This window comes from Brienomyrus brachyistius, chromosome 13 (assembly GCF_023856365.1).
Source record: "Brienomyrus brachyistius isolate T26 chromosome 13, BBRACH_0.4, whole genome shotgun sequence".
NCBI lineage: Eukaryota > Metazoa > Chordata > Actinopteri > Osteoglossiformes > Mormyridae > Brienomyrus > Brienomyrus brachyistius.
Window position 1 is genome coordinate 9545314 of NC_064545.1, and position 25274 is coordinate 9570587.

The 25274-nt window shown below is 41.4% G+C and overlaps 1 protein-coding gene across 3 annotated transcripts; it reads left to right on the forward strand.

Annotated features, from left to right (window-relative positions):
• Positions 1-6: 6 nt before the first annotated feature.
• LOC125706600 (E3 ubiquitin-protein ligase arih1-like) lies at positions 7-22261 on the forward strand. Of its 3 annotated transcripts, none has more exons than XR_007382026.1 (14): positions 7-419; positions 4874-4941; positions 6209-6353; positions 10242-10334; positions 10600-10655; positions 10818-10884; positions 11198-11304; positions 12197-12239; positions 13285-13356; positions 13438-13568; positions 14220-14409; positions 15233-15303; positions 15420-15477; positions 15589-15670. XR_007382026.1 is itself a non-coding variant. In XM_048973347.1 (14 exons), the coding sequence occupies exons 1-14, from the start codon at positions 147-149 to the stop codon at positions 18275-18277; spliced, it is 1572 nt and encodes a 523-aa protein (XP_048829304.1). In that variant the 5' UTR covers positions 7-146; the 3' UTR covers positions 18278-22261. The 3 variants fall into 3 exon arrangements, 2 of the variants coding, with proteins under 2 accessions (XP_048829304.1, XP_048829305.1); XM_048973347.1 differs by lacking the exons at positions 14220-14409; positions 15233-15303 and adding exons at positions 16322-16434; positions 18193-22261 and having other exon boundaries at positions 15589-15849; XM_048973348.1 differs by lacking the exon at positions 15589-15670 and having other exon boundaries at positions 15233-15475.
• Positions 22262-25274: the final 3013 nt, after the last annotated feature.

Sequence of the window (25274 nt, forward strand, 5' to 3'; positions counted from 1 at the left end):
GTGGTGACGGCACGTCCCTTTGTTGGCTCTGCGGTGACCGCTGTTTGTGTTGTTGTGTCTGTCTTGGGGACTCTGCGCGAGCTGTGTGTTCTGTGCTTCATTAGCTGCGTGTTCCGCGTTGGCGGCCCATAGAAATCCACCCGGTGATGGACTCCGACGAGGGTTACAACTACGAGTTTGACGACGACGACGAGGAGGAAGGCAGCGAAGAGAGTGCGGAGGGAGAACCCGAAGACGACTTGGAAGCTGAAGTCGATCCCGTTGTAGCTGGTGGTGACCGAGACGACTGCGGGGAGACTGGGGGGAGCGGTCTCAGCTCTGGTCAGGATGAGGAGGACTATCCGTTTGAAGTGTTAACCGCTGAACAGATACTACAGCATATGGTGGAATGTATCAGGGAGGTCAACGAGGTCATCCAGGTGAGGTGCCTTCGGGCAAACTGGCTACAGGAAAGCCCGGGGATGCTGGGGAGTCAGTAGGCCACATTTTATGTTGTAATAAAAGTAGGAGGAATCGGGGCTGATGTTTGGTTAACAGTTAGCTGTCTGCACCCAGTCTCTGTTTAATATTGAGGGATGTCATACGAAAATAACGCTCTGCCAGGTCCGAAGGGTTCTCCCAAGTAGTCTCCTACCTGTAGAGTAGTTGTTTGGCTTTGAACAATTGAGTAGCTTTTTAACCGGGTCTCTGTGATAGTTGATGTACGTGACTTATCTTAGATGTATCCACTATTTAACCAACGAACCGTACTACTTAAAAACAACCCCTCAGATTAACTACGTGACTGTCATGGCCAAGATTTGTTTGCTTATATTCACTTTTCCTTTTTTTGCATTATACTAATTGTTTTATTTTCATAAATATGTTCATAATGGCAACTGTGGCCAAGAGTGAAACTTCTTGTATTTTGAATCTTTAGATGGCATTTCAAAATTGATATATTTTCACATTAAAGGAGGGATTTCTTAAAACAAAGAAACTAACTAGATGAAGTCGAAATTGTGAAACTATTTTCCAAGTATAACTATATGATATTTGCACACCATTTTCGGCACCGTGATTATGTGCCTGCAACTCCATTCAGTCCAAGCAGAGCAGTAGAAATAAGCAGAAATGTTGGTCCAGTTGGGTCCTGTACAGTGTCTTACCTCACACTAAGTAGTTCTTCTAAGTAGTGATCTTAAGCCATCGAGTGCTAGAATTTTTTTGTCATCCACCTAGCCATTTACCAGGTTTTCCCCACCATTTCCACCACACATTTCTATGTCATGATACATTCTGATTGACCAACACATCGGTTTGAGTGATCACCTTAAAGTTGAGGTATTTCTCTGCCGCAGATTTGAAATTCCTGCTTGTGCATGTCTTGGCAGTGCTGAAAGAGGACAAGAGTGACCTGATAACTCTTTGTGACTCCTTTATGGTATGAGACTCTTAAGGTGGTTAGGTAATTAGTAGAAACCTGAGGAAATCAAGTGCCGTTCCGCCAGTGATTTAAGCAGGCAGCATGTTGATCTGCAGGTTAGGAGTCTGTGCTCATTGAAATTCTGTGACTGCCATATTGATGTCACTCTTGGTTTCTTGAGCAAGGCACTTAACCCCAGCTACTCCAGGGACACTCTGACCATGCTCTCTGATCTTCAGTTGTAGGTCCCCTTGGACAAAATAGTCTGCCAGATGTATTTAAATGCAATTTCTATGGCTGTGATGCATCCACCTGGTAATGGTGATTCAGTTGCATTGATTTTTGAGTGTTATAATCAATTATTAACCAATTACATTTTTTTTATTTAAAGTGCAAGCACACCAATGCCAAAATTTACCAGATAAAGTGATGAGTTATGTGTTCCCGAAATAGCTATAGATCCCCAATCAACTTCCAATCCACATGTCCTCTCTAGACTGAGGACTGAGATCTGTGTTTTGGTGATGCTACACCCTTAGACAAATGCTTAGCCTAACGGCTGATGCCAATGGTAACTCTTCAGTGGCTTATAATAGCGCAGTGAGTGAGAAATTATTTGGTGCTCTTCACACCAAAACAAGTGTTTGGATATTTGGATTCCGAATTGTGATACTTAGGACTAAAGGGTAGCCATATTAAAAACTTTTCAAGTAGAAATAACTTCCTTGTGTAAGATGATATGGCTAATCACATGGAACAGCGACATGATGTGGACGTGACTCAAGCTAGTAGGAATGCAAAAGCACGTTATTCATGTCCTGTTAGAATAACTTTCCATGTTTTGGTCTGTGCACCATTTTAATCTTAGTTGTTGAAGCACACAGAGCTTTTACCTTTAGCATGGGAGTGAATGTAGGAGGTGAAATTGGCTGTAAGTGTGGAAGTGTTTGAAGACTTTGTTCCATGTTATGGAGCCAAGGGGATAGCGTGACACAATATGGATGTCGTGACTAAACCTAAAATTACTCAGATTCTAAGTTTTTTTTTTTTTTTTTTTAAGTTAATGCCTCCATTCTGTGAAGGGTGTAGCGTTTCGGGACAATTATAAATGTCAGCTCACTTGGGAGGCTGCCACTGCTTAGCAGACCTCCCCCAGACTTTGGCAGCATTAAGACATCAGCTAGGGGGTGTAATTCCAGCCTCTCCACTTGCACAGGACAGTTCTTAAAAGCCAGTCCTTTCGGCTGGCACTGGGTCGGTTTGCAGTGTTTTCAATAGCTGCGTCTCTGGAACAAACGGAGCTGGGGGAGATGCGAAAATCATGCCCAGCTGGCTAAAAAGCTTTCTGCTACCTACTTCTGACTGTGATGGTGTTGTGTTCTGCTATATAGAATCTTTTCCAAATAATGGAGAATGAACAGACTTTTTAGTTAATTGGTCTGAACTTTAACAATAATTGTTTTTCTAAAAGTTGGTAGTGAGGTTATGTTTTGTCCATCTATTGGCTGCTGCAGACAGATCTGACCCCAAGTGACACCCCTTTGAGGCCACTTGTAGCATGTTAGAACTATGCAGTCCCAGTAGTGTAGGGTGAAGCACTATCTAACTGCGTACTGCCACATGTAGGACAGGGTGTGGCTTCCTACCAGCGTGTGGTCAATGCGATAAACGTGCATGTGATAAACAGTTCTTAGGAATATCAGGTTCACATTTATCAGGAATCACAGGTTCCCTGTGCAAATTCTGACGTGTAAGTCTTGAAGACACTTGCTTCCTGATCTGCCAGGTGCCAGGTCCTGACTTCTGCTCCAGAAAGCCCATAGATAGGGTCAATTCAACACTCCCTTCACAGCAGCTTCTCGAATCCCTTCTGTAAAGTTCTTATGGTTAAATGTCTTGAGCTCTCTCCTTTACTTATTTTGTTGTGTGTGTATGTGTATAATGGGTGGTCAATGTATTCTTTCCTTAGATGTTATAGTGCTTCATAGTCCATTGTTACGTCAACTGTGCAGTTTCTCATCTTAAATAATTACACATTCAACTTGCTGAAGGACTCCCAAGTCAAATGTTCCTTTTTAGGAACATTTTTAATGATTGAACTCCATACAACAACTGACAACAGAACTAAACCCTTTTATTGCATTTATGTACATTTTTTTGTGTGACGGCTGCTGTCAGCCTGCTGCAAGTTGCCAAATATCGTGTCAAACTAAGCTAACAGTTTATCTGCATACAAACAGCTTCTATTTTAACTTGGATGGGAGCAACTGAAAACCTCACTTTTCAGCTTGTTGAACAGCTGGTTTGATTAAGGACTCTCGTCAGCTCTTTACCAGTAAAGGGCTCCAACTCCATGTAAATTAACTACAACAGCGTCATTTTCACTGCTGTTGTGTTATCAGCGTTTCTATTGAGGAAAAATAGGTGCTGCTTGGGCCGAGTCTTGTTATACTTTTTTATTCACACATATGCCCATAAATACGTTTCTATCGCAGGTCTATTTTAGCCGCGAATGTGAGTGAAGCGCTCTCGCTTACTTTGTATGCTGGCTCCGCTCTGTGGACTGGATGCATAGACTGGGTGCTTTCTGTTGAGATGTTGAATCATTAACGTTGTGCTATTGTAGTAAACTAATTTGGTTTTACAATGGACACACTGTTCAGTATTTTCGCTTTTCTTTTATTTGAAATGGTCCCAAACATTACACATTTTTCTCCTTCTCTGACTCTCCTCGCTATTTTCCCTGTCTTCCTCCATTGCGCCATCAAATCAAACCTGCTACACGTAATGCAGAGTAAGCACACCGTGCGACTGTGTAATAATGTAATAACTGTATAATAATCCTCCGAGTGAAGCACGGTGATCACTAAGCAGTACATAGTCGTGCGGATCACATGAAGCATCAAAGTAAAGAATTTGTGTCGCGGATTTTTTTGTAATCGAGTTATTCGAGTAACTCGATGAATCGTTGCAGCCCCAATTTTAAGATCCATCCATCAGTTTTCTGAAACTGCTTGTCCTATTCAGGGTCACGGGGGTGGGGGGGGGGGGGTTCTGGAGCCTATAGGCGCGAAGCAGAGAACAAGGCAAGGTGGGGTGTCAACCGATCAGCGGGCACACTCACACACCATTCACATGCCTCAGTAGTTTTTGGACTCTGGGGGGAAACTGGAATACCCAGAAGGAATCCCACAATGACACGGGGAGAACATGCAAACTCCACACACATGGAATCCTGGCGAAGACTCAAACCCAAGTGCTAGAGGTGGGAGGCGACAGTGCTAACCACTGCACCATCACACCAGCCCTATTTGAAGATCATAAACTCATTTCAGTTTTTGTTCCAAATGTAAACACCTTTAAAAATATATGGGCTCTTTTTCCACCTGAATATTGTGTTTGAAAGCCTCACATTATGTCATTGAGTTCGGACTCGAATACCTAAGCAAATGTGTGTCTGTTTTCTAGAATCCCGCAACAATCACGAGGATACTACTTAGCCACTTCAACTGGGACAAAGAGAAGCTGATGGAAAGGTAAGTCGTCACCATATGGCTTTTTTGTTTGTATGTTTTCAAAAAGAATTTAATCCGAGGGTTCAATCACTTATTATAAATCTATGCTAAACTGATGTCTCCTCTTAAGCATTGACATCTACTTTGTAAACATAAAAAGGCTCCTTCTTAAACCTTCTTCTGAATAGAATAATTTACTGATGTTTTGCTCAAAATCTCAGTCTTATAGTACAGTCACCACATGGCACAAATGTCAGCCTTTTGTCACAAATTCAGGTTGATGTGAATATTTGCTAATTGAAAATGAAAGTATTTTTTTTATTGTTTTCTTTTGAGAAGACCAAGTAACTTTTGTGAATCTTGAGATCAGGCCTGATCAGTCATCTACTTAGGAAATGGATAAATTCAGTTATATGCAATATAGATGGTAAAATGTGTTCAAAATTCTGTGTGACAAATGAAGGTAAAATACATACTTGAAGTAAAATGGTTATTGCAAAAAGCTTGTTAAAACAGTCATGTTAATCAGTTGAAGTCCTTGGATTTGCAGAAAATACAAAAAATTGTTTTTGTCTTGGCTTGTGTCTGGGCATTTTATATCACATCTCAGCATTATATTCTGCTGCCTGTTGACCCATGGTGCTGTTGAGTCCTGATATGCTTCAATAATTACTTGTGCTAGACATTCTGTGTGACAGCTGGAAGGCCCCATGGTGGAATCACCCTGCCGACCCTGCGATTTGAACCTACAACCTGGTTCTCCTAACCTGTTGGCCTACCAGGCAGCTTGAGATTTTGCCCGAGTTGTCAGTGTCAGTGTATTACATTGAAAAACTATTGACATATTAATCGGTTTGCCAAATAAAATTTCTGTCTTTACAGAAAATTAAGGGAGGCCCAAGTTGGTAAACAATGAATCAAGGCACAGAACAGATGAGGAGGACAATAACATGAGATGTTACAGACGTCTGTAGTCAGGATGCGTTCTTCACTCAGCAGCTACAAGACTAAAATTACAATCCTTGAAATTGTACATAGTCCATAGATAGCAGTATATAGTGGCTTTCTTGTTACTAAAAAATCCTTTGAATGATGTAATAGTACAGCAATTGAGATGCGACCAAAAGATAAAGTTTGAACTGAAACAAGAAAGTGAACTGTGGATTCGCCTGAAGTCTAGTTATTAATCATTTGCTAATTGTATTATAAAGAATTTGATCACTTATTTGATTTCGCAATGACTTGAAATGGAGACAGAACTCTAAATGGTGACGTTCTCTCTTTGCAGGTACTTTGATGGGAATCTGGACAAGCTGTTCTCAGAATGTCATGTTATAAACCCCAGTAAGAAATCTCGGACACGCCTGGTGAACACAAGATCCTCGGCACAGGACATGCCTTGTCAGATCTGCTACCTGAACTATCCCAATTCAGTCAGTACCTCCTGCTGGACATCTTTGTTGCTTGTGTGCTCCAGCCATCCCTGGTTTTAGTGCGGCTGTCACACGCCTTTGCTTTAAATAAGAATCATATTTGTAGTAACCCCAGAAGACAGAGTCCAGACTGGGTATTGCTAGATTCACAGTCTTGCTGCCATGCCCTGCTCATTTCAATTTCAGTATATTGTATTGTGATATGTTGAAGAAAGGTTAATCTTTTATATTTACTGTGGGACATTGGTGAGTGACTTTTCATACAAATCAGCTGACTGATCATGGCTAGCCTAAAGGCTTGTTCATCACCAGCGTGAAAGCTATCAGTACACTTAGTAATCCTATGCAGTTTACTGGGGTCCTGAATTATTTTGATGTGAATTGTCCCTTTGGTTTTCGTATCAGTGCTTTGCTTATATTTCAATTTTTAAACAGGGCTGCATGGATCTAACCATTATGGAGTAGAAGGGCAGTTTGTGTTTCTCTACCTTTTTTGTATGCCAATGTGGGACCTCTTGTACTACATACCAGCTAAAGAACTGAGAGTATGCCTGCTCTTTTCTGCACTTGTGTGGATGCACACATTTATATAACGGTTCCTTTACAACCCGGCACCTTTGAAAACATGCATGTAGTGGTCACCTGTTGCTTCAGTTTTAATCACTTTAAATGGCCTTGTAGTGCAGTGTAGGAACAATGATTAATTTCCCTCCAGAAAATCAGCTTGATCATTACGTTCTTTTTATTTTGACAACCTACTGTATGTGATTGCAGGGCTTCAGGTGCGGGTGGACGCCTTCTCCACTCTATATGGACATTATTTTCGCCTACAATTCAATAAGCAGTTAGTCCGCTTAAAATAGCAATAATATGCATATTGTACCGCCCAAAAGTTAGTCATCTGTATAAATTCTGCATATCCTTATGCTTATTAAATTTGGTTAGTGGAGCACGGCACACGCTACTGTTTTGGTAAATCGTGGAAGGGATAAGCACTGAAGTGGCTCAGCAACCATAACAACTAAAAAAGGGGGAATACTGTGGTTAAACAAGGTAGATATTGGTGGTGTGGTAGTTTTGCAGATTAAAGTTTATATAAATATAGTTTTAGTTTAGTTCACAAATTAATTTTTTTATTTAGTGCCAACAAGCCCAACGCACACATGCAATAAGCCCATATACATATACAATAAGCCCAGATTCTAGCCTAAACATTTTCACCAATACTTATTCAATTGAAATTCTGTGGTAGCAAGTAGACAACTTTCTGGCTTTAAAAATTGCAAATCTCATTTGTCTGTTTTAACTATTGTCCCCCTTATAGTAAAAGGCCTCAAGACAGTGAAGCACATATCAAATATGGCAACAACCAAGAAAAGCCTTCTTTTTTCCCTCAAATTTCAGACTCTCCAAAACAACCCCCTTTTGCTTTAATGTCAGCATTACATACATAGGATCACTGTTCACTAAAGTGTCAGTTAGCAGATCAATTACTGTTGGTGAGGGACTCTACCAGGACTGTGCAATATGTCCAAAATGTCACATGCCAATACAAGTCATCTCATATCCCGATATATGTCACGGCTGCACCTCATGTTTATAGATTTTTATTCTATAGATGAGCTGCAGTAGGAAGGTGGATAAAAGTCCATGAGGTCACAAATGTAACATGATCCACAAATGTTCAAAGCCCTTTTCACATGTACATATCGCTTTGTGTGTTTGTGGATATGATTTTACACACTGCAAATTTTCATACAGGTATACAGGACCCCTAAGAGTTCTGGGTGAGAAAATATTTTTGGAAATTGTCATGAGTTCTCTCACAATACTTTTCCGTAGCTAGTATTTACTGTACTGTGTCCTTTTAAAGTACAAAAGATAGAATTAATGTACTAATAAGTATAAACCCAAACAATACAGACATGTCCAGTTAAGTTTGCTTTAAGCATTAAACTATGGGGGACAATGCACACTATGTAACTTTTATATATGTGTTTTTATGTTTTTATTAATAACTGCACTATGTTCATTCACTGTCCGGGACTGTAAACAAGACAGCTGGGCTATTGAAGGTGAAGTGCACACACAGATATTGAGATATTTAATAAAATTCACCCTAAAACAAATCTGGAAAACCAAGCGGTGTTGCTTTTTTTGAAAAATATTACAGTCGGAAAATATATAAAGCTAACTTTACCATGTTTCTTAGATGAGGTACGTTTTGGTACATCTCCCTGGTATTATCGCTTGATGATGTATGTGGGGGTATGTGAATCTATGCAGAAATATTCTAGAAAGTGGGTTTAAATCTTAGCTCCAATAGCCCAGTCTTGTTGCGGTGTGGTGGCTTAATGGTTAGGGAAGTGCGCTTGTAATTGAAAGATTGTAGGTTCGAATCCCCAACCAGCAAGGTACCGCTCAGGTTCCCTGAGCAAGGTGCCACCCCCAAGCATTCCTCCTTGGTTGCTGAATTAGCTGCCCCTATTAAGTTAGTTCTTTATGCAGTTTTCCAGCTGTAATATCTTTCAATGTATGTAGTATATTTACAGTTTTTCAGGTATTATATTTGTTTATGTCTACACTTAACCTTCTCTCACCCAGCTGTCTTGCTTAAAGTCACTGGCGGTGAATAGACACGGTGCAATTATTATAAATACGTATAAAAACACGTCATTTTAGTCATATGGTGTACATTGCCCCCCATAGCTTAATGCTTAAAGCACACTTTACAGGACATGTCTGTATTATTTAGGGTTATCCTTGCCGTCTCATTGCAGAAAATAGCGAATAGGCAAGTGTTCTGATCGCAAAACTATTGTGAATGAACATTTAAGAAAATATTATCCCACCCAGACTTCCTAAGGGATGCGTAGCAGTTGGAACTGTACAAATTTCTGTAAATAAATAGGAGAAAACTCACAAATGGAACACAAACAAACAGAAATCGGTCCACAAATGTGCAAAACACATTTGCACAACACAATTTTAAATATATATATATTTGTGGATAGTTAAATATTTGTGGGTCATGGTACTTATTTGCATATTGTCTTCTGTGGGGCAGAAATAATTAAGTCCAATAAAAACTTCCATACAAGTGCCACATCCCATGTAAGTGGATCACATCGTAGTCCTTTTTGTGATCCAAATGATGAAAAAGTGTTTCCATAAACAGCATTTTTGCGACACCACGAAATAAACCGTAGAGCATAGCATGAAATGATAGACGTTTTTATTTCGGCATATCGCACGGCCCTAGACACTACTGCCGTAAAGAAACTTTCCCCGTGTCTAGTGGTTTTCGTTATGATGGCACTGAGTTTTCTGCCAGAGGGTAGAGGCTGGTAGAGATGGTGTCCTGTAAGGCCCTTGGGTGTGTTGTATTCTGTCTAGCAGGAAAGGTGCAGTGTAGTTTTGAGCAGAAAGCTGAATGTGAAGCACTGCTGATGTGTCGTTTTTTAAAGTCACTGCATAACGCTGTGCTAAAAATCAGGGAGACTGAAGAAGTTGTAGTGGTGTCTCCTAGATTTCTCTTCTCGAAAACACAGCACTTCTATTCTCATTTTCTCAAATGGTGTCGCCTGGATACTCTCAAGCGTGTGAGTGGTAAGAGTGCAGGAACAACATAAAACTTATTTATTTATTTTTTTATTTTTGCCAAATATTATGTTGAAGAAGAGGTGTGGCTTGAGGAAAAGCAAGCGGGATCGACCCCGGAGGATGCCATAGAAGGCATCAAAAATCAGGCCAGCATTTTGAAGCTTGTGCAGCGAAGTGTTCCCACATGGAGAAGCGTTTTGTTACTGGAGGCCCTTGGTGTTGGAGCATTTGGGTGGATTGCCTGTTTGAAACCACCAACAGTTAGTGTCCCCCTTCTTTTCACAGTGTTTTACTGGCCTGGAGTGCGGACACAAGTTCTGCATGCAGTGTTGGAGCAATTACCTAACGACCAAAATCATCCAGGAGGGAATGGGCCAGGTATTTGCCTGTTTTTTTCCATATTTGTGCATAACACTAATAACTTTAGTGGAGTTACGGTGAATCTTTTTGTGAAGAGGGTTCAGGGTGAATAATCTGTGCACACTCAGTTCACTTTCAAACCATTGTGCTATACTTTTCAATAATCATTGCATGGTGACAAAAAAGTCCTGTTTTGTTTGCATCATAAATTGAACTATTTTGTTGATTTACATTTGCCTGATACATTTCTTAACAATCCCCCCCCCCCCCCCCCCTTTCAAAGACAATTTCCTGTCCTGCCCACAGCTGTGATATTTTGGTGGATGACAGCACTGTCATGTAAGTGCCTCAGTTTTAAGTTACTGTCCCTGGGAGTTGATAGCTCCTACTTACTCTGCAGTGAACTCTGCAAGTCACCTAGACTGTCTGTATTAGCGACACTAAATAAATTCATACCCAACGAAGTCATTTTTCACAGAGGTGTATCTTTTTTTTTTATAGGCGTCTTATAACAGATCCGAAAGTGAAGTTGAAATACCAACATTTAATTACCAATAGTTTTGTGGAGGTAAGGTTACTGTTCAATTATTAATGTGAAATGAAAACTGGTAATATATGGTGTGTTAGGCTGAAGGATGTTAGACTTATGGTTCATAGCAATAGATTACTTTTTCTGCTCCATTAAAACAGTCCGACTATTTTAATTGCTCTGTGTAAGACTTTGAAATATTGGAGATGACTTTTGAGTAGTACCTTGTTGAAGGGTTCTCCTGTGGGGACTTCACCAGGCGATCTTTAGCAGTCTTTGTCGTTGACGTCTAAGCTGCCACAAACAGACTTTCTGCTGCAGTCCATCATGGAGTTTCTCCTCTGTTCTCCAGTGTAATCGGCTGTTAAAGTGGTGTCCCGCCCCAGACTGCCACCATGTAGTGAAAGTGCAGTATCCCGATGCCAAACCAGTGAGGTGCGATTGTGGACGTCAGTTCTGGTAAGCGAAGCGGTTTTCCATCTTAATCTGTGGCCATTGGTAAATTATAGCTTTCAAGGCCATGTGGATCTCAGGCCACATCGGAGTCGGCAGTAAACAGCCGAGTCACCTAACCCTACACAGTCCTAGGTACAGCAATGGCTCTGTTTAGATCAATGCAAAGGACTACGATGTGATCTACTTACATGGGAAGTTTTTATTGGACACAGAAGACAATCTTCAAATATGTACCATGACCCACAAATATTTAACTATCCACAAATATATATATTTAAAATTGTGTTGTGCAAATGTGTTTTGCACATTTGTGGACCGATTCCTGTTTGTTTGTGTTCCATTTGTGAATTTTCTCCTATTTATTTACAGATATTTGTACTGTTCCAATAAAAGTCGCTCCCGGCATTAACCTTGAGGATAACTGATATTTTATAAAGCGTAAATGGTGGATTATCTGTTGCTGATGTACAGTATTTCTGAAGTTGAAGTGAGCTGAACCGAACCTAAAACTGAGACCCGAAACCCTCATACGAACTGAACCGTGCATTTTGTGAACCGTCCCACCCCTAATGCATACTGTACTACAAGTTAGATATGGACAGTGGGTCAGTATACAGCTGGCAGTGCTGCCCATGCTCTTGTTACACTAAGCGATGCACTGCCAACGTACTACTGCGTCCGCTTTTGGGTGTGTCCGTCAGTGTGTATTATTTACTGTGGACCTCAGATATCGGTATTATTGCCCATTATTACCCATCTGTAAGAAGAGGTAGGAGGTGGTGCACACATTTGGCTGCATGAGAACACTGCTGAACTGTATATAACTGTATATAAATGATGCTCTGTATATGTACCTTTCAACATGAATCTTTTGGTTTTCATTCCCTTATTGTAGCTTTAATTGTGGAGAGAATTGGCACGACCCTGTCAAGTGTAAGGTATGTGAAATGTGCTATGATGTAACTGGGTGAATTAAATGGAGATTAATTAATTTGAGTTTTTGTAAAACAGGATTGCAAATACAGTAATTGTCTATTGCAGGTGTATTGGTGATAATCTGGGTCTAGATTGGTGCATTGTTATATAATAATAATGAAAGTGAGTCTTTAGTGCAGACTCCTTGTTTCTGGGTATAATGTGTGAATGGGAAAGTTCTCATTTATCTCAAGTGTTTATTTTTTTGTCCCAGAATAATGCAGTTGGGTGGCACTACCTATTTCCTTTGTTAGTTGGAAATGGATTAACTGGATCAGTCTATGGATTAATGTCCATAGACTGATGCTTACATGACACGGCCATTCTCACAGATGTGCTAGAACATTCTGAAATTACTGCATAGTAAATCAGGGTGTACACTGTGTTAACAGTATATAAGCATCACTTTGGTTTTGGTTTCCTGTAAACCAATGGAAAGTGCCATATAATTAATTTAGTTTTATCAGTAGGACGTTTTATAGTTGTGGATTTAACGTTTTTAATTCGTGAGCAGAAAACATTACCAGATTTTTTTGTTCTTTACGATTTTGCAAATTCAGGAATATATTGCATCACATAATATCTTATATTACTACATATGATTGTTTCTCGTTAAAGAATTGCAGCAATGTACTTGAGCGACTGGTGAGAGTCATCAATTTCAATTTTAGGTATAATGAGGCTGTTGCCGAAGCTTAATCCTCACCCCCCGAATATCTGGCAACCTGCAACTGGTGGATGCTCGTTAGATCTGCAGGCCGCGTTGCGGTGGCCTGCCAGAATGCCTTGGCTCCTCTGTAGCATGATTTGAATTCCTGTTCCCGAATGCCAGTGGTCAGACCGAATCTAGTCTGAATAGAGGGCCTATCGTTGTAGCTTTAGCCTGCTGTGGATCTAGGTGCTTTTTCAATACTCTTAGTTTACATGTTAACTTTCCAGCTGTCTCCCAGCCAGCTTCTGTGCTTCACTCACTGTGCAGGCTTTTTCTCTCTCGCATTTGTGTCGCAGTGGTTGAGGAAGTGGATTAAAAAGTGTGACGACGACAGTGAGACCTCCAACTGGATTTCAGCAAACACCAAGGTTCGTGGCCGCAGTGTTTTGAGGTTCCCGCTATTCTTGTGGCTGTGTGCCAAGGTCTCACTGGACTCCCCTCCTTTGTAGGAATGTCCCAAGTGCCATGTGACCATCGAGAAGGATGGCGGGTGCAACCACATGGTATGCCGAAACCAGAACTGCAAAGCAGAGTTCTGTTGGGTGTGTCTGGGTTCCTGGGAGCCTCATGGGTCAGCTTGGTGAGTGGCCGTTGACTCTCTGAACATCTTGTATTTAGATCTTACTTGTCAGCTGTGGCAGAAAAGTATGAGCAACTTATATAGCAGAACATGACACATACAGTGGATAGAAAACGAATACACCCTACTCCAGTTATTCAGTTTTTTTCTTGTTGCAGTCTGTACATTTCATTTATTTAAATGGCCTTTTGTCCTAATGTGAATCACACAGCAAAGCATATGAATGCATCCATCCATTTTCTATACCTGCTGGAGTGAAACCATTTTAATTTTAAAAAGTGTTTAAATGGTAAAACTGAAATGTCTTCATTTATTAAGTATACACCCCCTGTGTCAGCAGCAAATACAGCTACCAGTCTTTTGGGGTAGATTTTTACATGGCTGGTATCCCTGGATTTTGGTATCTCCCCCCTACACCTCTTCGGAGATCCATTAGAACTGGCAGAACTAAGTTTGTTTTTGCTGATGCACAGCAAACCTTCAAGTCATTCCAAAGGCTTTCAGTTGGATTTAGGTCAGATCTTCCTTGGACACTCAGAACATTCACCTTCTTCTTTGCAAGCCACTCCACTGTAGCTCTGGCCTTGTGCTTTGGGTCATTTCCCTGTTAATATATTTGCATCTGACCCTTTTTCACTCTTTCTGCATCAGGTTCTTCTCCCAAATCTTCCTCTGCTTGGCTCCATTCACCCTCCCTTCGGTCCTGACACCTTCCCCTGTCTCTGCAGTTGAGCCACATCCCCACAACATTATGCTGCCGTCACCATGCTTCACAGTCAGGATGATGATGTTTCGATTATGGGCTGTCTTGAGTTTTCTCCAAACATATCATACATTTATGGTAAAGTTCTGGTTTTGTTTCATCTGAAACAAAGCCTTCTGAAAATTTGTTGCAAGACCCTTTAGGTGTTTCTTGGCAAATGTCAGTTGCGGCTCCAGGTGGAACCTTTATAGATGGCCAGATGTGCGCGATGTCTTCGATGATGTGCAATGCACATTTTGTCATTTGTTGGTATTTACACTCTGTAGGTCTTTAAGAGTTGCCACTGGATTCCAGGTGGCCTCTCTAACCAGTTATCTTCTGTCCCAGTCACATAGCTTTGATGGATGGCCTTCTTTTGGTACGCAGTGTGAGGTGCTATACGCTTTCCATTTCTTAATGATCGACTTAACAGTGTTTCAGGGTGTCTTAAACGCCTTAGAAATCTTTTACATCCCTCACCCGACTTATACATTTTCACAACGTAGTTACTGGTTTTGGAAGGTCTTTCGAACCCCTGCTGTTTTCTGTGTATGACTGCACTGTGGTAAACAGCTGGTTTTAAGTTAATTGCAGTGATACAGGCGTTTGACTGTTAATATGCGATTTTGAAGGCAATTTCGTATTTCTGTGATACTGGTCTGGGGAAGGAAAAATCACAAACCTGTAACGGTACTGGGCGGCCAGGATTCCTCGATGCGGGATGTGAATGGAGGCTTCCTGCGTGGTACAGACCAACCGAATGGGGTACTGTGGTATAAATGGCAGATAATTTGCTGCGTAATTTGTGGCTGGCAAAAAGATTGTTTCTTCAGTTAAGAGCATTATTAAAGGGGGTATATTTTATTTTCCTGTTTACTGTGAATTCCACCAGAAATTTTGTTTGTGGATGTGCTCTCTGTAGGCATGGAAATCTTCCAGTCACTGTGAGGACGTGAAGCTACATGGTAGAAACCACTGATGCAGATCCTTTAAGTAACGTCCATAGACTGACATTCTCTGTGGTGTAGACCGGCCATCCAGAAATACTGAGGTCTCATCACCCTGGATGGGTCACACGCTCTCATATTATTTTCCGACTTTTTTTTTAGGTACAATTGTAATCGTTACAATGAAGACGATGCCAAGGCAGCGCGAGATGCACAAGAGGTAGATTTTTAAATGCTACCATAGTGTCATGCAGACCCTTGGGCTGCCTCAGTCGTGCATGTTTGCTGGTGTAGCTCCCCGCAGCAGCATCGCTTCCCTTATGTCCCACAGCGCTCCAGGGCTGCTCTGCAGAGGTACCTCTTCTACTGCAACCGCTACATGAACCACATGCAGAGCCTGCGCTTCGAACACAAGCTGTACGCTCAGGTGAAGCAGAAGATGGAGGGCATGCAGCAGCATAACATGTCATGGATCGAGGTGCAGTTCCTGAAGAAGGCCGTGGACGTGCTGTGCCAGTGCCGCTCCACGCTCATGTTCACCTACGTCTTCGCGTTCTACCTCAAGAAGAACAATCAGTCCATCATCTTCGAGGTGAGTTGCAGCTCTTCCTGGTGCTCACTTCCTGGCACCCCTTTGTCAGTACTGTATGTTTTGCAAAATTTCTGTAGTTTGCACCGTGGAATTGAACTGAATTTAAAGTATCCCATATATGTACAGCCCCCCCCCGCCGCCCGTTATATGTTATGTTTAGCTGTTGTCTTGTTATATGTTGCACTGTGGTCCTGGGGAACAAAGTTTCCTATCACCTTACTGTCGTGTGTAAGTGACATGATAATAAAATTCACTTCACTTGAACTAATAGGCTTTTATGAGTGGATGGAGAAAGGCCAAGTGGTAAGTTTATTTTTGGTGTACAGTCCATCTCTTTCCTTTCCGAGTACGGCCGGTGTGTCCTGCGAGTACCTCCTACCTGGACCAGTGCATTTGCTCAGTTATGTCACTTGTTGATTTTGGTGGCGTCTGAACACAGTCGCTGACTTGCACACTTGCTGTGCTGACACAGAACAACCAAGCAGACCTGGAGAATGCGACTGAGGTGCTGTCCGGCTACCTGGAGAGAGACATTTCACAGGATTCGCTGCAGGACATCAAGCAAAAGGTGCAGGACAAATACAGGTCAGCACCGAATGTGTTTATCGGGGCTGTGATACTTCAGGGACAGGATATCCTCCCTCCGTGTCCTTCACTTAGTTTTTCTATCCAGAAAGATATGATGAACCTGGTTCACACCAAGAAGATGTGATTTCGGTGTCTGAACAGATTATTTTTCTCTGCAATATGACTGAACTCTACTCTGTCACTGACTTTAAAAAGCACTGCGAATGTTTCAGTCAGAACTGCAGATGAATTTGGAGTCTAAGGTTAGCTGTTAAAAATCTTAAAATTTGAATGTGATGTTTAATACCCACCGACAGTGAGCGTCTTCTAAAGTGAAATATAAAGTTGTGTTCAGAATAATAACACTCTGTTTTAAAAAGTTAAAGTTTAAAATCCTTATAATAGCTTTTATTTCCATACATGCAAATGCACTGGGAACATTGCACATTCTATTCCACATCAAAAAGAAAAATTGATGAAATTTGTATTATTCCTTTACAGAAAGTGAAGAAAAGAGAATATTATGCTGTTCAAAAGAATAGCAGTGTCTGTATTCTTCTTTACAAACTCAAACATTCACTGTTTAAACTGAAAAATGTTTCAAGATTTTCCTTTGAATCACTGAACTAATATTAAATTGTATAACCATTGTTTCTGAGAACTCCTGAGTCGACCAACTTCTGGCACCTCTGAACAGGTATTCCAGCGCAGGATGTTTGGACTACATTCTACAGTTCTTATGCATTTCTTGGTTTTGCCTCAGTAACACAGTTTTGATGTGACCCCACAAGTTTTATATTGGATTAAGGACTGAGGCCACACCATAACCTCAATTTTGTTGGTCTGAAAGCCAAGATGTTGCTCTTTTACCGGTGTGTTTGGGGTCTTTGAAGCATCCATTTCAAGGGCATTTCCTCTTCGGCACAAGACAGCATGACCTCTTCAAGTATTATGAGGCATTCAGACTGATCCATGATCCCTGTATGCTATAAATAGGCCTGACACCATAGTATGAGAAACATCCCCATGTCATTGTACCACCATGCTTCACTGTCTTCAGTGTACTGTGGCTTGAATTCTGTGTTTGGGGGTCATCTGACAATCTGCCTGCCCCTAGACCCAAAAAGAACACAAACTGTTGCGCCATTTCTCTTTATGCCAGTCAGTGTGTTGTAACCTCTTCAGCAATGTGACGTTTTTGGGGGCTTCTTGCCAATAATTGTCTCAGTACTCACAGGTCACTTAAGATCTTCTTTGATCTTCTCGGAGCTGATTATTGGCTGAGACTTTGCCACTTTGGCTATTCTTTGATCCATGCGAATGATAGTTTTCCGTTTGCTGCCAGGTTTTGGTTGCTGTTTTAAAGCATTTGTGATCGTTTTAGCTGAGCAGCCTATAATTTTCTGCACATTTTTATATGTTTTCCCCTCCGATAAACTGCCTTAAATAAGGGTTGTAATTGACACACTTTCACAGAATGAATGACCTCACAAATTGAACTCCATACTGCTATTATATTGAACACACCCTTTTCAATTTATGGTTCAGTTACACTGAATCAGCATGTCATGACTGTTGGGTCTGCTGTCTGTCTGTGCCTCTACTGCACCTACTAATATTTTTTTTGCCATTTAGAAACCAGTCATTGATCAGATTAGTGATTGGGCTGCTATTATTTCGAACACGACTGTATCTGCATAAGATATGTTATAGTGTTATGTGTGACTTTCGAAGTGTGTTTCAGTCTCACGGCTGCCATGTGTGTTTGGCCGTCAGGTACTGCGAGAGCCGACGCAGGGTGCTGCTCCAGCATGTCCACGAGGGCTACGAGAAGGACCTCTGGGAGTACATAGAGGACTGAGCACGCTCCCCAAGTCGCAGGACCTCGTGATCGACCAGCGCGCCGATGCCGTCTGTCGGGTGGGAACCGGCCCGCGGTGACGGAGGCAGGCCATCAGCCAGACGCGGCTCCCACAGCCCGTATGACGGGAACCTATCGTACGCTGAGATTAAGGCTAGAATACTCAAAATATGAGTTGTGAGCAGTATTGCTAACACCAGAGGGGACTTTATAGACATTACACAAAAAAATCTGGCCATCCAGGCTGGTATTTTAATATCTTCCTTTAAAACTCCCTTCCCATCCCCCTCACCCCCCAACTGGGATTTTATCTGTGGGTTCCCAGGTTCCCACCATTCAGGCTAAATGCGTTTTGTGTGAGGGAAGTGGACTTTTTCTGCAGAGCTTTAAGTGTCCCGGACACATCGGCTGTCCACGGTGATGATTGTGTCTGGTCTGTTGAATGTTAACTGGTGTAGAGGCAATATCTCTCTTTTTTTGTTGTTTAAAAGGGTGACATGGCGAAAAGTAAATCAAACCCATATTTTTCACTTTGTGCATAAACACAAATGAATGGGAGTCAAAAGGGTGAGCGCGGCACATTTGCGTTTTTAGATGAGAGGGAATGTGTTCTTTACCGAAAATGCTGTATGTTCATCATGTGGTTGAAATATTTGTCAAGATGAGGCACCAGGAGCAGCTGACTCCTCATGGGCCAAGGGCTCTCCGGGCTGCCTCCTTGCCTGCCAGGCTCCGCCAGTGAGCAGCGGCTCCGCCAGTGAGCAGCGGCTCCACCAGTGAGCAGCGGCTCCGCCAGTGAGCAGCGGCTCCTCTCACAGCAGCCTTCAAGATAACCTGTCACACTGCTTCTCGATGTGGTGTCCTGGCTGGCTGATGAGTCTATTTAATATTACAGTTACATATTAAACTGTGATTTAAAAAGAATAAAACTAGTGCCAGTCCCTGATGCTCTTTAGAAAAGTATATGAGTTAAGAGACATACCAGCTGTTTCAGGAGACCCATGCTGAGTGATATTCACTCCATGTTTTCCCCTCAGAGAGTGTTTCCCAGTCTGGTCCTCAGGAACCGACAGTCGCTCCATGTTTTTGCTCCCTTCCAGCTCTGGGTAAAATGTTGGACCATCTCTGGGTCTTGGAGGACTGGAGTGGGAAATACTGCTTTTTTAAAAAAGAAATTTCAACATGATGCAATTAAGCTGAACCTAAGTGACTTTGTGCGTCATGGGAAGAGGTATTAAGGAATATTTTGATGATGGCATGTTTTTTAGTGCTCTAAAAATATGTTGTATTTTATACGCTGTTGCAGTCAAATTGACTCTACCATTCACTTGAACAGTATTTCTCAGAAATTAGGGGAGGTGTTTGTGTTCATAATCCGTAGAAACACACTAAAATTTAATTGATCATGTAGAAAATGTGCCAACTTGTGCTTAAGAGATCAAAATTTATATAAAAAATTTTCAAATGACCCTTCATGCTGTAGAAAATGCTGATCCTCTTTTCAGTTTGGGGTGATATTGACCCCATTATTCGCTTGAATGGCATTTCTCTCCAATGAGGAATGGCACTTGTGTTCATAATCCATAAAAAAGAGCCTTAAAACTAATCGATCATGTAGAAAATGTATCCTAAAGAGATCAACACACACACACGCAAACGCTCCTCTACTTGCGAACAAAATACATTCCAAACAGCCATCCGGAACTTCAAATGTTACTTGAAAAGTCGTTATTCAACATCATTTTAAGGGTATACGCAAGTACAAAGAAGTAGGATGCTGGGAGTTCACACGCTACGCTGCTGTGCGGAATTGATGTGCAGGGAAAAAAATAATGTTGAGTCAAAGTTCGTAAATAGTGGAGTGTCTGTGCACATATATGCATTCATACATATATATATATATATATATATATATATATATATATATATATATATATATATAACATTTTAAACTGACATTTGTATGTTTTAAAAAACGTTGTGCCTTTAACACTATCTGTGGCCAAAATGAATACTACACTCTAAAGGAGTTTCTCTGCAGTTATGGGTGGTGTTTGTGTTCATAATCCAAAAAAACATCCTAAAATTTTATCCTTTTTTTGCAACTTTTGCACTGTTGTCAAAATAATTCCACATTATTGTAACACACTTCAATACGATTGCAAAAAGAACTGGTTTATTTGTTAACAATGACGTCATCGAATCAAAATATGCAGTTATATTATCATTGGCATTATCACTTGAGGAGAGAACTTGCAGCCTTTCTCAGGACCTGGTTGCCGTAAAATCGCACTTCCCATTTCTGCATCCCAGAGACTCCCAGTAGTTTCCTCTTTGGATATGAACACCCCGGCAGAAATCAGACACCTGAGGTAGGCATTGGACTTGTTACTGAATTCATGCCAGTTGCTGGCAAACCTTTGTCTCCCCTCCAAATGAATCATTTATATAATTATTTTTTTTAATGATCTTGGAATGAGGAGCTGAAATGTCGATATAACGTTGGATGCGAAATACATCCTTCTTGGCCCTAGAGTGGTTTTGAATATGTGGTCTGCTAGCAGCTTTCCTGAGCCCTTTCGCATCACTGGTTTTGACCACCGACATATTTCTCCATTTTTAGATAAAAATATCTTCCTCCTCTTCCAAACTGTCCCCCTTTTCTATTAATGCACTGGCCAGCAGATCAGCCACTTCTTCAGCCGTGTACCTTTCCATCCCCCCCACCAAGCATCAACTGAAGCTGTAGTCAGGTTTGGCACTTGCATTGGGCATATTATGAAAACACGTTTACTCTGTTTTACCTGGAATTACAGGCCTGTCTGAGAGCTGTTTTCTCTCTAGCCATGGATCTCGAATCTGCCTGAGCTTCCATGGCAGTAGATAAATGTTTTATACTAACAGCAGCTTCACGGCAGTCTAACACTAATCACAGTAAATGACTAGTAAAAACTGACCCCCAAAGGCAATGAAAGGTACAACAGCATCCTGCATTTGATCTTTGCTATTTTAATAAACTTCTCTTTAAGACAGGTTAGCACATTTTATACATGACACATTCAATTTTAGGGAGTGTATGAATTTGGAGCAAACACACATTCCCTAAATGTGGAGAAGTTTAATTCAAGTGAATGTAAGGGAGGGGAGAAAGGTAACCTGTGAGATGATTACAAAATTTATTACAGCTTTACAGAAGTATGTTAGTTCAGAATATTTGTCCTAAAGAGATCCAGACTTATAAAAAAAGCACAAGTTATCACATTTTAGGCATGAAATTTTTATAGAGTGAAAACAACGTTTGTATGGAGAGTAAAGGGCTGAAAATGGAGTGTCGACCCCATCCTGTTGTCAAAAAAAGGTGTTAAGAAATGTGTCAGCTCTTGGTTTTGAAAGATCTGGAGTATATAAGCTAATTTGAAAATTATTAAATCTTCAAATGGGGGACAATATGACCCCAAATGTTTGGAAAAACTGCTAGTTAAGACATGTGCTTTGTTGTTGCTCCTCTGGACAGTGGATGGCTTACACAGTCTCGGTCAGGGTGACCATTTGAGTCAGGAGTGCAGCTGATTTGTTGCAAAGCCGTTTATGTTAAATTTTGCTGAGAATTGATAAGTGCAGTATTTTAAATTCCTTTTCAATGGGAGAGTTTTTTTCCCCTTTTACTCTTATGTGTACCCCAGCCATTGTCCTTTCGTATCTGTTAAATGTTATGAACACAAGAGTGTGCAAAAGCACCACAGAGGAATCATGCCAGTGCTCTCATCCCAGGTCATGTACGGGCTTTGATGGCTCCCACACCCCACGTCTGACCCCCAGTGCAGTGGGGTCCTTGCGTACACAGCCGGCAGGTTGGCCTGCATTTCAGATGCATTCTCGGAGCTGCTGATCTGTTGACTTTCTTGTGTTTATAAGTATTTTAACAAGCAGCTGTTCTTACCAAAAAATATGTATTATTTAAATAAACTATCATGTAAAAAAATAGTCTGGGCATGTTGCGAGTCATTGAAATAGCAGATGGTTATTCTCTCTGATATTAAAGAAGTATTACGGTGAAAACTTGCAAAAGAATCTGAGGCACAACTTTGGGATGATCAACCCTTTGTTTTTACGTGGAACTTGCTCTTCATCCTTTGGAAGATGTGCATTTTTAAAGGGTATGATTTTGAATGTTAACTGGTGTAGAGGATATCTCTGCAAACTCTCTCACAGCGGCATATTGGGTCTGCAATCTGTCCGAAGCTTGAATCTAGTAGCTAAACTGCATTAGTCCAAGAGCTATCAGATAGATAGATAGATAGATAGATAGATAGATAGATAGATCAACCCATCGGACGAGATAAGCAGCCACCTAGAACGGCATCTTATGATGTTGTATGTGTTCCTCATGCCTGGGGTCAAGCTTGCCTTGGGATCTACATGGTCTTCAGCTGGCATTTGTGTTAGCAACCTTTCTCCAAAGTGTGAAGTAGGAAATGATAAGTTAATGAGTGTTTTGTCTGGAGAGAGTTGATAAAAATTTTCTTATTATTATTTATTTATGTTGTAGTGGCGCTTTCCTCAAGGGGTTAGGTGACGTGTTGCTCTGGGTCCCAGCAGAATGTCAGGCTTTCACCATCTGTGAAACCAGTGTTTTTCTTTTGTTTTTTCTTTTCATGGTACCCCTCAAATTATATCACCCTCTTTATAAGCAAACGTTTTATTTAACTTTCGTTTACAGATCATACCGATATTAAACGCTGATCTAAACGTGACAATTCCAGTTTTCATTGCATGTGCTTTATTTTTGCCACTAGAGGGAGTATTTCAATTTAAAATGACTGTTTGAAAGCAGTCAGCTTTTAAACCTACCTGATCTTTTGCTGAAGACCATTAATTTAGTATTGTTTTTTTAAGTCAAAACATGAGCCATTTCTATTGATTTTGGATGCATTGAATATGATCAGTTACATTGGAGAAAGTGTATAGCAAGCTAAATTTACACACGCACAATGAATTAGAAACAGACGTTTACAGGTGTACAATATTTGTAGTCCTACCTTCAAATAACTACACTGCTCAAAACATTAAAGGAGCACTTCTTAATCAGAGTATAGCATCAAGTCAATTAATAATAATTTTGTAATTTTGCTCTAACAGTTGGCAGCTATACTGTTCTTCACCTTCAAAGCCAGTCTTTTATTGAAGTGTGAAGTCCATTTTGTGTAGTTGTGTTGGTATCGTACTCGTTAATCTGCAGGTTTGCCTTTAGATGATTAAAAAAAATCTTCTGTATCTAAGAAGCCACATTTCAAAAAGCAGTTGACTATTTATTTTGTATATTCTCTTCCAAATCTGGATGTGAGACTGAAAGACAAAGCCTGCAATAGTTCCTCTTCTTCGTTCAGTTCCTCTTTGAGATTAGCAGGTTAAACAGCCCGCTGGGTGGGCTCACTTCCCTGCCATGTTCATATTTTTTTATGCTTACCCAATGAATTCTTCGGGGGAAATTTCATGAGAGTTGGCTCTTTCCTAGGTTTGTAGAGATTGTTGTGTCTATACCTATGCTGTGATTTTACGCAATTTGAAAACATCTTTGTGAATTATATGGGGATTCTTACAGCACACATTCCTTTCTTCACACCTAGCTCCCCTCAGTAAAGCAAACACTACTTCTAGTTTATAATGAAACTCTCATTATTCGGGGTGTTGTTGACCCATCGCAGTGTGTTGAATGCAGACTGCAAACAGACGACAAAAAAAAACTGCACATCCCAGCACTGATGACTGGAATCTTATGAATGTGCGAGCCTAAGGACTTTGGATGCAGAAGTGGTTAGTGATGTGTCTAACCGAAGGCCTTTGGGGCAGGGATACACCCAGTAACTAACTTTCTGAATTTCATAGCCGTTTCTCCCAATAAGCACCCAAATGGAACCTTTCTTCATAGATGTGCTTCAGAGATTTAGTGTCTAAAGTTGATGGCTGAGAATGCGAGGCGCTGACTGAACATTTGATGTTCTCACCAATTTTGCTGTGGTTTTTCTTTCGTAACGGTCTGTCTGTCAGTCACTGGGTAATAATCTGACTGCAGAATATCCATCCATCCATTTTCCAAACCGCTTATCCTATTGGGTCGCGGGGGGTCCGGAGCCTATCCCGGAAACTCCAATTAGCCTCAGCAGGTTTTTGGACTGTGGGGGGAAACCGGAGTACCCGGAGGAAACCCCACGACGACATGGGGAGAACATGCAAACTCCACACACATGTGACCCAGGCGGAGACTCGAACCCGGGTCCCAGAGGTGTGAGGCAACAGTGCTAACCACTGCACCACCATGCCACCCCACTGCAGAATATCTTTTGTGTAATTGGTGCTTTACCTAGGAGATTCCTGTTTAATACCTAAGCATCATTACCTTGATTTTGCTTATTGAAGTGCATTTGTGGGTGGCAGGTTAGTTCCGGGCTGGCTAACTCCCCCAGGGCTCTGCGTTTGAATCCTACCCCTGCTCCGTGTGTAGGGTTTGCATGTTCTCCCCATGTCACATAGGTTTCCACCGAGTCCTACAGACTTCTGTACTTCGCTCCAAGTGTATACTACAGTGTATGTGCCCTGTGATGGACTGGCATCCCATCCAGGATGTACCCCAGCCTTGTACCCTCTGCAGCCTGGGACAGGCTCCAGGCCCCCAACAGCCCTGACCAGGATAAGTAGACAGAAGAGCATTTTCTTCACTTGCGCATGACATGGGGGGCAGGGTGTGGCTCAGCGGGTTGGGGCCACTGATCCTGGTGCCTGTGATCGGAAGGTGGCAAGTTGAATCCCGTGCTTGTCAGAATTGCTGTTTAGCCCTTGAGTAAGGCCATACACGCCCTGAAAATGCTCCAAGGATGCCAGATATGTGGCCTGACCCTGTACTCAAACTACAAACTTTGCCTTCATATGTCTGAAAGGAGAGCAAGACGGGATATGTGAGGATTTCAATGTACCTCGACTTGCACGAATGGCAGATAAA

Excerpts from the sequence above, each read along its gene's own strand:
- LOC125706600 (XM_048973347.1), top strand. The coding sequence starts at position 147 with ATGGACTCCGACGAGGGTTACAACTACGAGTTTGACGACGACGACGAG. Across the intron at positions 6,354-10,241 it reads ACCTGAACTATCCCAATTCA|TGTTTTACTGGCCTGGAGTG; the intron begins GTCAGTACCTCC and ends TTCTTTTCACAG. Across the intron at positions 10,656-10,817 it reads GTGGATGACAGCACTGTCAT|GCGTCTTATAACAGATCCGA; the intron begins GTAAGTGCCTCA and ends TTTTTTTTATAG.